Source organism: Osmerus eperlanus, chromosome 10, assembly GCF_963692335.1.
Source record: "Osmerus eperlanus chromosome 10, fOsmEpe2.1, whole genome shotgun sequence".
In the NCBI taxonomy this organism is placed as follows: domain Eukaryota; kingdom Metazoa; phylum Chordata; class Actinopteri; order Osmeriformes; family Osmeridae; genus Osmerus; species Osmerus eperlanus.
The window spans coordinates 7,215,286-7,232,785 of NC_085027.1; the positions used below are offsets into that span (position 1 = coordinate 7,215,286).

At 47.2% G+C, this 17,500-nt stretch overlaps 1 protein-coding gene across 1 annotated transcript in view; it reads right to left on the minus strand.

The window, feature by feature from the left end:
• ntrk3b (neurotrophic tyrosine kinase, receptor, type 3b) overlaps positions 1–17,500 on the minus strand; it is an 86,201-nt gene that overhangs the window by 27,559 nt on the left and 41,142 nt on the right. The window contains exons 8-10 of the mRNA XM_062471874.1: positions 12,362–12,667; positions 10,942–10,997; positions 10,565–10,667 (exon numbers count right to left, since the gene is read on the minus strand). Coding sequence (XP_062327858.1) covers positions 10,565–10,667; positions 10,942–10,997; positions 12,362–12,667 — 465 coding nt within the window. The remainder of the gene's footprint in view (positions 1–10,564; positions 10,668–10,941; positions 10,998–12,361; positions 12,668–17,500) is intronic.

Here is a 17,500-nt window from a genome sequence, read left to right on the forward strand (position 1 = left end):
TGGCACTCTAGGACACTCTGAGGTTCTGGACCTTTGATTAGCTAAGGCTGCTCGAGCCCAAGGGGATCGGCTGAGGTTGTGATCTGTGATTGGATGGGACTCCAACTGTCATATGAATATGAGTCTGTATGACATGGTCAGACCATGCTATGCCACACAAGCTAACTAGCATCCTAGCTAGCAACTCTCATCCCTATCCATCCTCTCATCACTTCTGCTTGTATTTGTCTCAGTTAAGATTTTGGCACAGGTTGTCCTTTAGTTTCATAAGTGTCAATTCCAGCCTCCCACCCACCACCCTTCACCTCCGGGATCAAAGCAACACCAGAAGTAAGCTTTTAAACATGAGTGGTTACTGTTTACAGTGATAGGGCTGAGGACCGTGAGGAACCCTCGCTCTCCTGTCTGATTGACATAATCAGACTACTGCTTTCTGTTTGAACCCAGAGGAAAGCTGGGTAGAGAGGGGGCCCAAACGTGTGCAGTATGATTCAGAATCAGAATCAGAATTGAGTTTAATTGCCAAGTAAGGGAGTCAGGTGGCTGAGCGGTGAGGGAGTCGGGCTAGTAATCTGAAGGTTGCCAGTTCGATTCCCGGCAGTGCCAAATGACGTTGTGTCCTTGGGCAAGGCACTTCACCCTACTTTCTTTGGGGGGAATGTCCCTGTACTTACTGTAAGTCACTCTGGATAAGAGCGTATGCTAAATGACTAAATGTAAATGTAAGTAAGTGGTCACAAACAAGGAATTTACTTTGGTGGGCAGGTGCAAACAGTGAACATTTAAATATAATGAACAAAAAGAATGTAGACAATGTACAACAAAATAAAATAAACTACTGGCAGAGCTATACAATATAATCTAAAATAAAAATACAATATAATCTAAAATAAAGTTACAATATATATAAAATAAAAAATAAAATAATATAGAATACAAATAATACTGAATATGTTAAAGTGACAGAGTGTGTAAGGTAAGTGACAGAGTGCCAGTTTGGGACAGTTTGAAACAAAGGGTGTGGGGGGTTGGAGGGGATGGGGTGTTAAAATGTGACTCTTTATCTACACGTGGGATTATCCAGATTGGAAAGTGTCTGTGGCAGGTCTGGGAGGAGGCAGTGAGGAGTGATATTTACATAGTCGCTAAGTCAGTGGAACTTCTAGTTAAATGAGTAGGCTTCTCTATGCCTCCTCTTTCCCTTCTTTCATGGTAAGCTACATATAAATAGGTTATAAACTGTATTGATTGATTCCAGAAAATGTCTTCTCTGACTGTTCTATGAAGCAAAGAGTCTTTTCTGTATTTAAATGAAAATGATCACGGCGGTACTGAATCACAAGGAGGGTGATGTCATGGTCTGTTAGGATTGAACACTTGGGGGAACGTACAGTAGGTTGCTGTTGAATTACATGTGGCATGTTTTTAATGGCTTCTGCACACTTTCCTCAGGGGAGTGTTAGACATTATTCAAACAACCTTTACATGTTTCATTCAGCGAGATATTCCCATCCCCTCTTAACAGGCCGAGCTACAGTCAGAGGGAATATGTACGCACACTCCAAAGTGACAAAAAAACTTAAACTGGCAGGCGTTTCCTCTCATACCCCAATGACTTCAGGAATGATAATGCTGACGTTCGAACGTTGGCCTACTTAAATTATGTCTTTAGAAGCTTCAGCTAAAGCCATAGTTACATTTACATTTAGTCATTTAGCAGACGCTCTTATCCAGAGCGACTTACAGTAAGTACAGGGACATTCCCCCGAGGCAAGTAGGGTGAAGTGCCCGAGGACACAACGTCATTTGGCATGGCCGGGAATCGAACTGGCAACCTTCAGATTACTAGCCCGACTCCCTCACCGCTCAGCCACCTGACTCCCAGTTGATCCCAGCATCTCTGTTGCTTTCCACACAGCCGATCTCTGGGAGCCACCAACACACACACACACCCAGTCAGACTGGGGTCGGAGGATAAGGGTGTAGGGGGACATCCTGGCCATCCCTCCCTCCGGTAATGGGGGTCAGACTGCGCTTTTCCGTGTTTCTCCCCACATTAGCATCTAGAGTTAATTGGCACCATTTGCTCAATGAGGTTCCTTGAGTTTGTAAATTACTTTTACAATTGTCACTAATTATCAAGCTCAACGAGTGGAATTGGCCCGATTGGACCCCAGTGGAGCAGAAAAACAACACAGAGTATTAGTCTACGGGCATCGGGGGAGAAAGAGGGCATGAAGGAGAAATGGCTGGCAGGAAATGGACATGCTAATCAATTTGTGGCTCAATGTGGATTATGTAGTCTTCTCCCACTTTAAAACTGTAATTACCAAATGTACTGTAATTACCAAACTGTATTTACATTACTGAGAGAAAATACTTTACTACACAAAACACTTACACAAAAACAGAATCTTAGGCAGCCAACCTCTCCAAAGCTGGGGGTCAGAATAACAAGGGACAACCTGGTTTAAAGTGTGTTAGCAGCCGTGCAACAACACAGCACCAACTGCACCGTAAGCTTCAAAGTGTACCTGAAAACGTCATATGAAATATTCATTGTGAGCTTGAGTGAGCTGGATAACTGTAGGCAAGGTACAATTGTGTGAGTCAGTTACTTCCCATTATGTACTAGATAGCTCAGACCCCAAAATGCCAAACTATTTTCGCTCCAAATGTCATGTTGTGAGAAGAGCAACATGAAATAAAGGGAGGTCGGGCAATAGACAGACAAAAGCTAGGTTAAATATGTGACATATGCTATCAAACAATTACTTTCCAGCCACCCGAAAACATGACACACTGAAAACACAATACAATAGAACTGCATGCACACTTTGCACTATCAGAATACACACAAAGATTAATACTAATCTCTCTCAAAAACATTAATCAATGATTAAAAAAGAACCCCTCATTTTTTGTTTTCTCTGCGGTTAGGAGGAAATTGGATTTTGCCCTCCTGCACAATGGCAACATCAGATTGTGACTACACCCGCATAAGCATCTTATCTACGCCCGCATGATTTGTCCAAAACATATTGCTGAATTTCTCCCAATGGAAAGAGGCTTACACCGCGCCTTTCTTGCGGTGCTGCTCAGGCTCTGGAGAGACACACTCTCATAAATCTCTGAGACGTCGCCGGTCACGTGGCTGAAAAAATTGCCTATGGCGGCATAGGAAAGGAATAGGATGTCTTAAATCAGAGCATTAAGGGGTCTAGGTTGGTTTAAATCAATGGTGGCCTCACGCCGCAAACAGATTCAGAGGATCAACATGTAGACAGGACACATCATTGATACAAAAGGAGGTGCCACTCCAGCCTCTGTTCCTGTGCAGCGTAGCGCCCATCGCCAGTGACAAGTGTAACAACTCACCGTGACCATTTCAGAAATTGCCTGTTATGACTGACGGCTCCACTGAACCTAACTCACCAAATGTTCCTGTTTCCCTGAAATCACTGGCACAGTCACTGTGATGCATTTTGAGACATGAGTCGCAGAGGTACACAACAACCATAACAGGCACACACACACATACAGACTACACTATACAATTTGTGTGTGTAAATGTGTGTTACTTTTAGTTAGTATAAACAACATATAGATCTCCACAAAAAAGATGTTTTATCACAGGTGACCTTCACAGGGATCTGGAGGAAGAGTTTACACACAACACAATAAGTTATCTAATGACAAAGGCCAAGTAAAGGTGGCCAAATGAGCAAGCAGAGCCAGCCAATAGCCAGTTATAGTCTATTTGCACAGGAGCCAATAAGCCCATTAGATAGTGCAGCTGCAGCCACCTCCAGTGAAGTTGCAAGCCTAGGCCCCATGGTATCCTCCTGTCAATGTGTGTGTGTGTGTGTATTTGTCTGTGTGTGAGTGTGTGTGTGTGTGTGTGTGTGTGTGCAGTAACACGTGCTCAGCATATTGGACTAGGGTAGCCTGCTAGCCTGTTTGTTTGGCTCTGATCAGCAATGCTCCCTTGGGCACGCAGTACGAGCTAAGTAGGCCTGATCTCCCTGGAGAATGCTTTGGCACGAAGGCAAACATAGAAAATAAAGCTATGTGCTGTTCAAAACACCAAAATTAGACATTACATTAATGAGCTACTGCAATGGAACGCTCAAATGTTTGTGAGGGGATTGTTCTAAATTATTGTCTTAACTTCATGCAGGATGAAGAAATAAATTGTGATTAAAACAAAACAATATATCTAATTCTTACATTGCAAGTGGAAGGAAAGTTGAGAAAGGTTGTTTTGTGTCTTCTAACATTTTGTGACATTTCCAAAATCGCTGCGACAAACTTTTAATTTAGTGAGAGAGATTATAAAATGACTCCTTCAGCACTCAAAGCGCTGCGAGTACCATGGTGCCATCTGGCTGGAGCCAGTTGATGCCAGCTACAACATTTCAGTTCATGCCCGTGAGTATCAAATTTTTAACGCACTCTTAAATTGCGTCACACTTTCCCCTGATGCATCTATTATTGGCTGTTAGGTGTTCCGGTGGTAAAAAAAAATAATAAAAAACGGGCTGACCTGGGAGTGTGTGACCCGTGAAATTGACATAATCTGCTGCCTTTGAAGAGCCAATAATGACCCCTCATCTTGGTGTGACACACACTCCGTCTTCATTTCACACCCTCTTAGAGCAGCACAGATGGCCTTGGCATTTCCTTAACAGCCATCGCTCTCATGTCATTTTTATTATTATTATTTTTCATCAGCCAGTATGTGCCATGGGCCTTCACCACCAAGCTTACAGGATCTGGCTGGAGAGCCACAAGGTGGTGAGGGCAGCAGACTTTGCATTTCATGGCAGACCCCCGCCCTGTCTCCCCTATTCCCCCACCCACACACACCATACCCCATGCCAGAATTTTCGCTGCTTGCATCATGCATTCATGATCAAGGCAGTCTATTGCAAATATCTTAAGTTGTATATTGTATTACACAGACTCGCAAATTTTAATGTGGACGCTGTCTTAAAGAGGACTGTTTTATCTTCACAGAGATGCAGATACACTCCCACATGGGCATAAATAACTACATTTACATTTAGTCATTTAGCAGACGCTCTTATCCAGAGCGACTTACAGTAAGTACAGGGACATTCCCCCCGAGGCAAGTAGAGTGAAGTGCCTTGCCCAAGGACACAATGTCAGTTGGCATGACCGGGAATCAAACTGGCAACCTTCGGATTACTAGCCCGCTTCCCTCACCGCTCAGCCACCTGACTCCCACTCCCAACTACGTCACACTGATGTCACAGAATCCCTAGTTCTTTCAAATCATTTCATCAAATAAAACGGTGGTAATTGTTAAGCCTTTGGTGCTATAGTAACTTACCTTGGTTAGATATATTGCTATATTTCTAGACAGAGAGAGATGGAAGGGAGTCCCCGTACACTGTGCCGGTGGGAGATTTGAACAGGCCCCTCCAGAGAACCTTATGCTCCAACTGCCCCTGCCCACCCAGCCAGAGAATGCTGCTACCATGAATAATTAACTCTCTAGTTGTGATTACATAACAATTACTTTCCAGCCCTTAAAGTTTAACAGCGGATCTCATAAAAAATGGAAGACGGGTTGTCTATCTTTAATGCAAGGGCCCTGGTCTTCAAGTCCCATCGGTGTGTGTAGTGTAGGGCCAAGGAGGCCATTGGGATTCTCCTGGGCAATTTGTGTGTCTTTCTCCGGATACAGTGGGAGAGAGAAGGGTATGACCAGAAAACAAATGTATCCAGGTTCCTTCCATAGACCAGGGATGCATTTAGAATTACTAAGCTGCTGCAGCAAGATTTTTTCATATCAGAAACAGGTTGACTGAGCAGCATTTAAAATGCAGGGTTGAATTACTGTTGGAGCATATGGTAAAATTACAATTTGTCAAAAAGATTTGGGCACTGCACATTGGTGGAATTATTATCATTTAAAAAATACTAGAAAATAAAATACAAAATTCCCATACCCAATGTCATTACTACACACCTATTTCCCCTAGTATTTAACAAGGGAGAAAAATTAGAGTACAAAATCACAAAATGCCAAACTTTTGGTGATGTATCTTAAATGAACTGTGGTATATAACCTGCTTGATACATATTGGCTGGCACGGATGTAAAAATCACTCCATCATTTTGAGCCCTCCGTGTAGGAGTGAGTATATGGTGGCACTCCAGGTTCGACTGGTACATAACAAGCCCTTACATCTGTGTGTTAGCTCTACTTCACACTGAATTAACTAATGGTTAAAGGTAGGGTAAAAGCCTTCCAAGCCAAAACCTTCTCTCTCTTTGAATAAAAAAAAAAAAAAAAGGATTTCTACTATCCTCTCAGTGAAACAGTGCAACTGTGGGAGCAGCAGGCCATGCCTTCCTATTTACAATTGAATACATACTGGAGTTGAGCAATGCTAACGAAGGGAGAAGCTTAATACAGTATTTAAAGATGGCTGATACTTGGACTGTCTATCTCCCTGGATTCACATCCTGATCTTAGATCTTTGATGATGAGAGGAGAACCTTCCCTTTTCAGATTTCAGCCAGAGGCCCTTTATCTGTTATTCCCTTTTCATTAGCAGGCAATGTTAGGCCTCCCTTTTTCTCAATCACAACTACTGTGCCATTAAAAGTATGTCATGGTGGAGTTGGGAAACTTAAAGCAGAAAATGATATTGTACCATTGCAATCTTGCCTAACTCTCCCAAGTCCTTGATGATGTGGAGCGTGTACTTATGAACATAGTTTAGAAGTCAAATACAATAAAGTACAGCAATCAATATGCAGTAAGTAAAATATAATAAATAAGAATATGAATCTCTCATTCAAATGGATCCAATCATAGCCTCTTATTAGCTTGTTTCCTAACGTGTTTCCCCGGCCAAAAGGAAACAGAGTGCCACAAAGAACAAACAATGAACAACAGTATTTAGATGTTTTGTTTTGAGCTAGCTAGCCTACTCCCCATAGGACGCTGTTAGAGTGAAGCATCGGCAAGCGAAATATACCTTGCGCCGAAAACAGCACCCCAAGAGGAACCACGATAACAAACATAGCTCTATGACGCAGCACTTATATCTGCCAGCATCTGCCAAGAAGCCTTGTAGGCTGTTTGCATCAGGCTCTTAGGATCACACAACACTGTCCCAAGCCTCCTCTCACCCATTCCTTAGTAGGCCTAAAATCTATATACAGCAGAGTGACAAAGACCAAAGACATGCTCCTGAGAAAGACAACTCATACAATTTTAAAGTGGATGAATAAATAAAAGAGATCTAGGACTCTTCTTTCTTTTTTTCCCACCAGGTGGAAAGGGTGTAAGGGGCGTTCAGGAGCATGTAGCTTGAGATGGTGCAGTGTTTTGAAATCCTCACAGACTCAACTTAGAGTGAGGGGTATTTTATCCGGGACACCAAGTGAGAGTGGGAGTTAAGGATAAACTTCTTGGAAACCGTCCTTGTTTCAACCCAAACAAAATGAATTTTGTTTGGGTTCTTCCTCTGGCTTGCCAGTCACTGCTCCTCAGCATCGCCCATCTGTCTGCGTCGCTAAGAAGAATGATTTAGCGCCAATTAGCACAGGCTGGTGCTGTACCAAGAGAACAGGGTAAACACATTTGGTGGAACGCAGACAGGAGGCTGCTGAAGCTTTGTCGCTTGAGTTGTTTCTCTGTACAACAGCAGCGCTCTGTCATATCTGAGGGCCTCAAGTCGCTGGTAGAGGCCAAGACAGTCAGTCATGCGTACGATTCTTGTGTTCTCTGGTGTGTGCTGATCATCCCTGGGCTATATTCAGGTAATGTAGCAGAGAGGAGGTTAAACCCCTGCGACAGAACGTGCCGGAATCATGGGTGGGAGTGTTTGGAGTGCACCTACACTGGCGTGCGAGTGTCCGTGTGTATGTGTGCCAGCTGATAATAGTGAATAGCAAAACCAGACAGGAATGGCTAAGTGAAGGTTCACTCCCAGGCACAAAGGCCCGGAGGTAACCTGTTACTCATACAACTATGGGAGACAGTAGTTGTGTCAGTATCATAATGAAATGCGCTCCATGCAGTATCATTTGCCTGGGGTGAAGCTTGCTGTGTGAGAGCACAAAAGTCTGCATTATCTACAGGAACCCCCTCCAAGAGAGGATGGTACATCCCAGAGGGGTTTTATCAACCTGTCAATCAAAATGTCAGAGAAGAAACATGGACGCCCACAGACAGACAGAAGAGAGAGCATGAGGCCATGCATTTGGATTCAGTTGCGGTGAATGGAGAGAGTGGATGGGAGCAGAATCATCTCTGGCAAACAGCAAACTCTACCTCTAGAAACATATTTATCTTTCTCTTTTTTTTTTGCTCTATGAAAGATGAGCTAACCAACAATCCCTATTGATCCCGGACATAAACCCTCTTACGAAATAGCCCGAACCTTAGCTAAAAGTGTGGAAGAAAAGAGGAGGCATGAATGTTTACACAGAGCTAAATGGACAAGGCATTGAAAAACAGGTCACAGGTCAGACTTTGCCCCCTCATCATAATCAGGCTTTCTTTAGAAAGACTGTAATTGCTGAGAGAGAGAGAGAGAGAGAGAGAGAGAGAGAGAGAGAAAGAGAGAGAGAGAGAGAGAGAGAGAGAGAGAGAGAGAGAAAGAGAGAGAGAGAGAGAGAGAGAGAGAGAGAGAGAGAGAGAGAGAGAGAGAGAGAGAGAGAGAGAGAAAGAGAGAGAGAGAGAGAGAGAACAAGAGAATGAGAGAGAATGAGAGAAAGAGGCTGAGTAAGAAGGAAAGGCTGAGTAAGAATAAAAAAACTGAATAAAAAATAAAGAAAGAGAGGGGACAAGAGCAGTGGGCCTGACTACATGGCAGTGGGGCCTGAAAGGCGAGTAAATCAACTGAATGTAGTAGGACATGCCACGGTGCTGCCTCTAATCGCAATCCCAGGCCCCCTTAAAGAAAAAAAACATCAGGATTTTATTGGATGCCCAAGAATAGTTGGTGATCAAACTACAACAGCCAAAGAGCCGCAGCGATTTAGTGGAGTGAAAATCCAATATGCTTCATCCAAGGAAATGACTTCTTTAGGCTTCCAGCTGATTTTCAAAGTGGGGGTTGGGGGTGGGAGATGGTAGTGGAGTTGGAAGGAAAAATATAGGACAAATCAGTCTCCTGTGTTGGCTCTGCGCCGTGAAAGAGGCCACACTGGCATTTCTGTGAGTCTATTCTTCCGTATACAATTTCCGCCACTCACAATAACGGACAATAAGAAAATGCTTCACTTAAAGTAAATTGGCTCACCTTCTCCTGCTCTCGCAAGTGCAGGTCAGTGCAAACAAGAAGAATAAGGTACAGAGACGCAAGGTGTTACAAGTAATGACAGAGTCTTGTTGGAAAACACACTCTTTGGTATGTGACAGTCGTGACGTGAGTTGTTAACAATATGTTGGAAAAAGCTCTCACCTTTTGAACTAGAAAATCACCTTTCTCTACATTTCTCCCAATTACCAGTCTGGAGTGTTAGCTTCGCCACAGACATTAGCATGTTTGTGTGTTTTGGGGCCATCAGAAAAACGACATGCAATACAGTGCGCAGGAAAGCTCATCAACTCCGCTCCAAAAATGTAAATTAACTACAAAGCGCATCGTTCATCAGAAGAGACTTTGGGGTGAAGCAATAATTGCCACCCATAAATGATTATGCCACAGGAATTCTTTATTGAGGTGACAAACCATTTATAATCCCAGTAAGCAGCTAATTACAGGGGTGGGGAGTGGGCTAACACTATACTAGGCTAACAAAAGAAATTGAATAACTTACAGAGAGTTAAAGAGCCTGCTATCAAAATGTACTCTGAGAAAACTAACAGAAAGCCAACTGGGACCTCTCCTCTAAATTTCCGGAGATAGGAGAGGAACACAGCAAACAACAACATCTAACATCTGGTTAAACTGAGTCAAAATCAGAAGCAGAGATTAGAATCTCAATCCCTTGCTGCAAGAGATCCGCCTATTTATGTCTGTAAAACCTCTAAACAAAGCAGCTGCCAATGCACACGGCGTGCAGACGTTGGGGACCCAACAGTATCAACATCGGTGATAAGAACTGCTGCACAGGCTCCCTCCGCAGAGCGCCTTCCAAATCTGAGGCCCCCAGCTGCTTCACGCCCACACCCATGACTCAGACGCACAATGCTCTTCACCGGGGCCCGTCTGGGTCTCCGGCTCCCTTCTACACTATGCCAGAGCACCAAGATAAGCAGAACCTGGATCCGGTCCAAAATCAAAGCTTGCCCCGTGCACAAAAGCCGTATTAATTCTGTTGAATTCCTCAGCATGATAAACAGACATGAAACTAATTAATTCAGGATCCCATCTGTGATAGCCCAATGCAGCCCACATTATCAGGACCAATGGCTGGTGTATTTCGGGGGTTTGTTTCGGTGGGGGGTGTGGAAGGGGGGGTAGGAGAAACCTGGCCAGAGGGCATGAATAATATCAGGTGATGCAATTGTCGGAAAGACCTAGACAAAGCTCAGTCCTGTATGAACAGCTGCACATCTGTGCCGACTCACCTTTCATTCCAAACTTGGAGCGGCGGCCATATTTGTTGATGAGGACGAACAGAACTATGAGCAGCACGCAAGCAAAGCCAGCCAGGCCCACTGCAATGGACACCTGTGGAGGGCAGCAGAGGAGGTGTTGCTACTGTTACAGCTACGATAGCTACAAATCTATCTGTCTATCTACGATGGCTGTAAGAGCAAGCAAAGTATGTCTGGATAAAACAGGGATTCGAATCCTCATGAGTTGAAAAGAGAATTTAGGGATTTTTTGAGAGATGAAACTATCGCTTGATCTCAGCTTTCCTATTGCCACTGTAACTGTTGTGAGGTATTATATATTTTCATCAACATTGTTAGGGAGACTAAGATTTCCTTTTAAAACTCACGCCAAATGTATCCTCTTCTGGTCTGTTAGACTCATTGTCCGATGGTGTGGGGGCAACTGCAACACAGACAAACCCAATGTTAGAGAACTCACAGGAGACTCAAATCCAATTTCTTCAACATTACCCCACAAATCTCTTCAGCTATAAGTCTCTTCTTAAAAGTCTATAGAGATATGCTTGATGGTCCAAGAGAGTCTTTTGAATAGAATATCTCTTTAAAACAGGGGCATTTTGCACTGATAGCTCTGAAAAACAGGGACATTAAAAGGACAACCCAGAGCAAGTGCACTGAAGACAGATACACAACCATGAAATTGTCCCCCTCTCTTTCTCTCTCTGGCTGATGGGGGAATTTCAAGTCTGAAGGGCTGGAAAGTGGGAGATCAGAGAGTAATTGTGGCCAAATTAATGGGCCCATGGTAGACTAACTGCTACTGGCACAGCCGTAGAGTACAGTGGAGCATAAATGTGTGTGTGTGTGTGTGTGTGTACGTGTACTGCCCTCCCTCCCTCCCTCCCTTGCTCCCTCCCTTGCTCCCTCCCTCCCTCCCCTAGCACTGTAATAATTAGAAGCGCCTTGCCTCTCCAGCACTTTCATTGAACTCCACAATCCCCATGCACTACTGTTATGACAGTAGCTGTCTTTGGCTTTCACCACCCTCCCTCTGTGGCAAAGTCCAACCTTTTCTCCCTCCTTCTCCATCCCAGGGGTGCAAGTGTGTGGGTTTGTGGGGGTGAGAATCTGTGTGTGTGTGTGTGTGTGTGTGTGAAGAAGGGGCCCTATGAGAGCAGATCTATCGGGCTGTCCTCTAGCTAATGCGGGCAGGGTAGAGCAGAGCGGAACCGAGCCGGGTGGATCCACGGGGCCCCCGTGTCCTCAACCACAGCTCAGCCCTGCCCTCCTGCCATCCCACTTCATTTAAACCCAGACGTTTCCAATCCGTCAATGTCCACCTGCATATTCAGACTTCATAATCCATGGCAGATTGTAATGGATGGCCTCATATGTAGTGGTAGGGGAGGGCGGAGATGAAGGTCAGAGATTATGCTGTCTACTTTGTTTAAGCTCCTAAATGTGTGGGTTGGGACGCGTTAGGCTCGTCATGACACTGCTTACCAGGGACAGAGGACGTCACATGGTATTTGAGGGTATTGGAGAAACGGAAGGTTGTTTTGGTCAAAGGAAAAAACGATTTGAAGTGTCTGTAAAACTCAGATAATGGAATCAGTGCTACAGTGTGTTTATTATGGACAATGCAATGGATTGCTTATCCTTGATAGTAGACCCCAGTACCTAACCAAGGGGTCTTACCATAGACCCCAGCCTGTGATAAGCCGAAGGAGAAATACATTGATATTGAGGATAACCACCAAGATGAAGGTGTGGGACTGGCTGGAGCCAAAGCAGGAAGGCACTGACCGTTTTCTTCAAACGGAGGGGCCGCCAGGAAGTGTCCGTAGACTGTCTTGGTCACGGTTCCGAGGGCGTTACTGGCCTCCAGCGTGTAGTTGCCGTTGTCATAGTGAGTGGGGTTCTTGAAGGTCAGGCATCCTTCCAGGTAGTCCTGGTAGAACTCCATCTCTGTGCGGATGTAGGCATTCTGGAGGATCTCCTTCTGCTTGTGGTACCAGCGCAGCGTTGGGTGGGGGTAACCCCGCACCGTGAACTCTATACAGGTGTCATGGCGACGCTCTGGCTCCGCCAGTTTGAGGATGGTTGGTGGAACTGTGACAGGGGAAAAGGAAACTGTGAGACTCTGACACATCATGGTGCCGCTATCAGTTTGACAACTCTTCTTGTCATAGGAACACATACAGCATACAGAATAATAACTATTCACAACTTTGGGTGGGTACGCATGCATAGCTAAACTCAAAATGGTGTTAACACGTCAACAATTCATCAACTTAGTATTACCAGATGCATTTAATCAACTATTCTTGCAAACACTGTGTGTGTTTGATGAGTCATACTTGCAGCTGCAGCAGGGCAGAGCATTAGTTGGATCTACTGACAAGAGGCAGGTAATATCCCTGAGGTCCAGGTATCTATTCTTCAATTATTCCTCTCCCCCACCCCCCCAGCCCACCCCTAAAAACAAGATTAATGGGGAAATGCAGTGTGGTGCCATTTGTTTGTTTGCGTCTGAAACAGATTTTAATAAAGCTTTTAGTCTTTGGATTTCCTGGAGCTGTTGTTCCCGCTTTCCTTCTGTGTGGAGACAAGTGAAGGAGTTCTGATGATAAATCTTCCCAGTAGAAACAGCAAGGCACTCAGCCGCCAAAACAGATGACGCGCGTGTGTGTGAGCAGTGTGAGTGTGTGAGAGGGGGTAAAAAGAGCACGAGAAACAGAGAGAAAGAAAGAGAGAGGAAAAAAGAGACCGATTGAGTGTGTGTGTGGGTGTGTTGTCTGTGTGCGTGTGTGTGTGTGTGGTCTTGCGTGTGCATGTGTTTGTGTGTCACATCAGCATGCTGCAGCACCCTTCCCCTGCCCTGCCTGCTCTCTCATCTCCAGCATGCCTGTCATTGAGCGAGCCCTGCAGCTGCCCGAGGCAAGCCCGGTCTGCAATGCAGTCCCTCTGAGACGGAGACAGGGAGGGGACAGAGAGCAGGGAGGGCGACTGATGGTGGTGTATTTGAGCATATCTGTGTGTGCGAGCGTGCGTGTGCATACGTCTCAGTGTGTCTCTCTCTGAGAGTTTGCGCGTGTGTGTGCGTGTGTGTGTGCATACGTCTCAATGTGTCTCTCTCTGAGAGTGTGCGTGTGTGTGTGTGCGTGTCTGAAGGAGTTAGGAACTGAGGGAAGAGAGCGTGAGAAACATGGAGGGAGGGGGAATCACTGAGGGGAAAAGAAGAAGCAGAGGACGATCGAGGAGCTGGAGAGGATATAGAGAAAGAGTGCCCCTCCCCCTCCTCCTCCTCCCCCACCCCCACCTACTCTGCTTTACTGATGGACACGTAGGGACAGATCCATTTTCTCCTCAATGTGCCGCTGTCATCACATCATTTCCCCGGGTCTCAGTCGATACAATAAGTCATTATAACCCTCCATGTTGGACAACAGCAACACTGTGTCCTGGTAATGTCAACATGAAGATGACTGGCTTTGATAAACTCCACGTCTTTGATGAGCGCCGACACGCCATACAAGCATACACTACTTTTCTAACGTTATCTAACGCTAACACATATCTTCTTTTCAAAGCGAATGAGGTTCCAACAAGTTGATGCTAGAATGTAGGCTGCAGGCGACAATGGGTTGCGATCTGCTCTGTTGTAGAAAATAACAAGTCACACTGTTAGGCTGTCGAGTCCTTTCCCTGTGGAGTCCAGTATTCCAACCAGCACTGCATTTCATAGAGGTACGCCTGCTAACTCTTCACAACACGCCAATACAGTAATAAAAAGCAAGTTGACTTCAAAGAAAAACCTGCATGAAATGTGAATGTGAAATAAATAAAAAATTATAACAATTCCGGGACTTCCACCGTTCTCTTGGTGAGGAGAGAAAAGTTGTGCGCAGTTGGTAGAGGACAAAGTAGTGATCTATTGAAAACAGGAAGAACGGTTCTGTGAAGCTTGCATTGTGGATAATTGCAGACTCGCTAAACTTGCTCATTCTGACAACTGTCACACACGATGGAAGGCAGACTCATTTCTCAGTTCGTCATCCTCCATCCTCAGAACAGTAGAAGACCTATTTTATGACATTTCCTGAGACAATAGGCAGTTGCAGAGGAGGAGATGTAATTACCACAAAACATGTGGTGTAAAATCCATCCATCCATCCATCATCTTCCGCTTGTCCGGGGGTCGGGTCGCGGGGGCAGCAACCTAAGCAGGGAGGCCCAGACTTTCCTCTCCCCGGCCACTTCCACCAGCTCTTCCTGGGGGACCCCGAGGCGTTCCCAGGCCAGCCGAGAGACATAGTCTCTCCAGCGTGTCCTGGGTCTTCCCCGGGGCCTCTTCCCAGTGGGACGTGCCCAGAACACCGAGCTTCTCACCCTATCTCTAAGGGAGAGCCCGGACACCCTGCGGAGAAAACTCATTTCGGCCGCTTGTATTCGCGATCTCGTTCTTTCGGTCACTACCCACAGTTCGTGACCATAGGTGAGGGTAGGAACATAGATCGACTGGTAAATAGAGAGCTTCCCCTTTCGACTCAGCTCCTTCTTCACCACAACGGACCGATGCAGAGCCCGCATCACTGCAGACGCCGCACCGATCCGCCTGTCGATCTCGCGCTCCATCCTTCCCTCACTCGTGAACAAGACCCCGAGATACTTGAACTCCTCCGCTTGGGACAAGATCTCCTCCCCGACCCGGAGATTGCACTCCACCTTTTTCCGGTCGATAACCATGGCCTCAGATTTGGAGGTGCTGATTCCCATCCCAGCCGCTTCGCATTCGGTTGCGAACCGCTCCAGTGAGAGCTGGAGGTCACGGCCCGATGAAGCCAACAGGACCACATCATCCGCAAAAAGCAGCGACCCGATCCTGAGGTCCCCAAACCGGACCCCCTCAACGCCCTGGCTGCGCCTAGAAATTCTGTCCATATAAGTTATGAACAGAATCGGTGACAAAGGGCAGCCCTGGCGGAGTCCAACCCTCACCGGGAACAAGGTGAGGGTTGGACAACGACTTACTACCGGCAATGCGGACCAAACTCTGGCACCGGTCGTACAGGGACCGAACAGCCCCGATCAGGGAGTCCGGTACCCCATACTCCCGGAGCACCCCCCACATGAGCCCCCGAGGGACACGGTCGAACGCCTTTTCCAAATCCACAAAACATGTGTAGACTGGTTGGGCGAACTTCCATGCACCCTCCAGAACCCTGCCGAGGGTATAGAGCTGGTCCACAGTTCCACGGCCAGGACGAAAACCACATTGCTCCTCCTGAATCCAAGGTTTGACAATCCGACGGACCCTCCTCTCCAGCACCCCTGAATAGACTTTCCCAGGGAGGCTGAGGAGTGTGATCCCCCTAAAGTTGGAGCACACCCTCCGGTCCCCCTTTTTAAAGAGGGGAACCACCACCCCGGTCTGCCAGTCCAGAGGCACTGTCCCTGATGTCCACGCGATGTTGCAGAGTCGTGCCAACCAAGACAGCCCTACAACATCCAGAGCCTTAAGGAACTCCGGGCGGACCTCATCCACCCCAGGGGCCTTGCCACCGCGGAGCTTTTCAACCACCTCGGTGACCTCAGCCCCAGAGATAGAAGGGCCCCCCCCAATGTCCCCAGACTCTGCCTCCACGTCGGAACGCGTGTTGGTGGGATTAAGGAGGTCTTCAAAGTATTCCTTCCACCGATCCAGGACGTCCCCCATCGAGGTCAGCAGCGCACCATCCCCACCATATACAGCGTTGACAGTGCACTGCTTCCCCCTCCTGAGTCGCCGGATGGTGGTCCAGAACCTTTTCGAAGCCGTTCGGAAGTCATTCTCCATGGCCTCGCCGAACTCCTCCCACTCCCGGGTTTTTGCCTCCGCGACCGCCAAAGCCGCATTCCGCTTGGCCTGCCGGTACACATCAGCTGCCTCTGGAGTCCTACCAGCCAACAAAGTCCGATAGGCCTCCTTCTTCAGCTTGACGGCTTCCCTCACCTCCGGCGTCCACCACCGAGTCCGAGGGTTACCGCCGCGACATGCACCGACCGCCTTGCGTCCGCAGCTCCGGTCAGCCGCCTCAACAATGGAGGCCCGGAACATGGCCCATTCGGACTCAATGTCCCCGGCCTCCCCCGAGACATGGTCGAAGCTCTCCCGGAGGTGGGAGTTGAAGCTCCTTCTGACAGGGGATTCTGCCAGCCGTTCCCAGCAGACCCTCACATTACGTTTGGGCCTGCCAGGCCTGACCGGCGTCTTCCCCCACCATCGTAGCCAACTCACCACCAGGTGGTGATCAGTTGACAGCTCCGCCCCTCTCCTCACCCGAGTGTCCAAGACATTCGGCCTCAGATCCGACGACACGACTACAAAGTCTATCATCGAACTGAGACCTCGGGTGTCCTGGTGCCAAGTGCACATATGGACACCCTTATGCTTGAACATGGTGTTCGTTATGGACAAGCCGTGTCTAGCACAGAAGTCCAACAACAAAACACCGCTCGGGTTCAGATTGGGGGGGCCGTTCCTCCCAATCACGCCCCTCCAGGTCTCACTGTCATTGCCCACATGAGCATTGAAGTCCCCCAGGAGGACGAGGGAATCTCCGGGAGGAGCGCTTTCCAGCACCCCTCCCAGAGACTCCAAAAAGGGTGGGTACTCTGCACTGCCATTTGGTGCATAAGCACAAACAACAGTGAGGACCCGTCCCCCCACCCGAAGGCGGAGGGAGGCTACCCTCTCGTCCACCGGGGTGAACCCCAACGTACAGGCGCCGAACCGAGGGGAAACAAGTATTCCCACCCCAGCTCGACGCCTCTCACCGAGGGCAACTCCAGAGTGGAAGAGAGTCCAGCCCCTCTCAAGGAGACTGGTTCCGGAGCCGATGCTGTGCGTCGAGGCGAGGCCGACTATATCTAGCCGGAACTTCTCTACCTCGCGCACCAGCT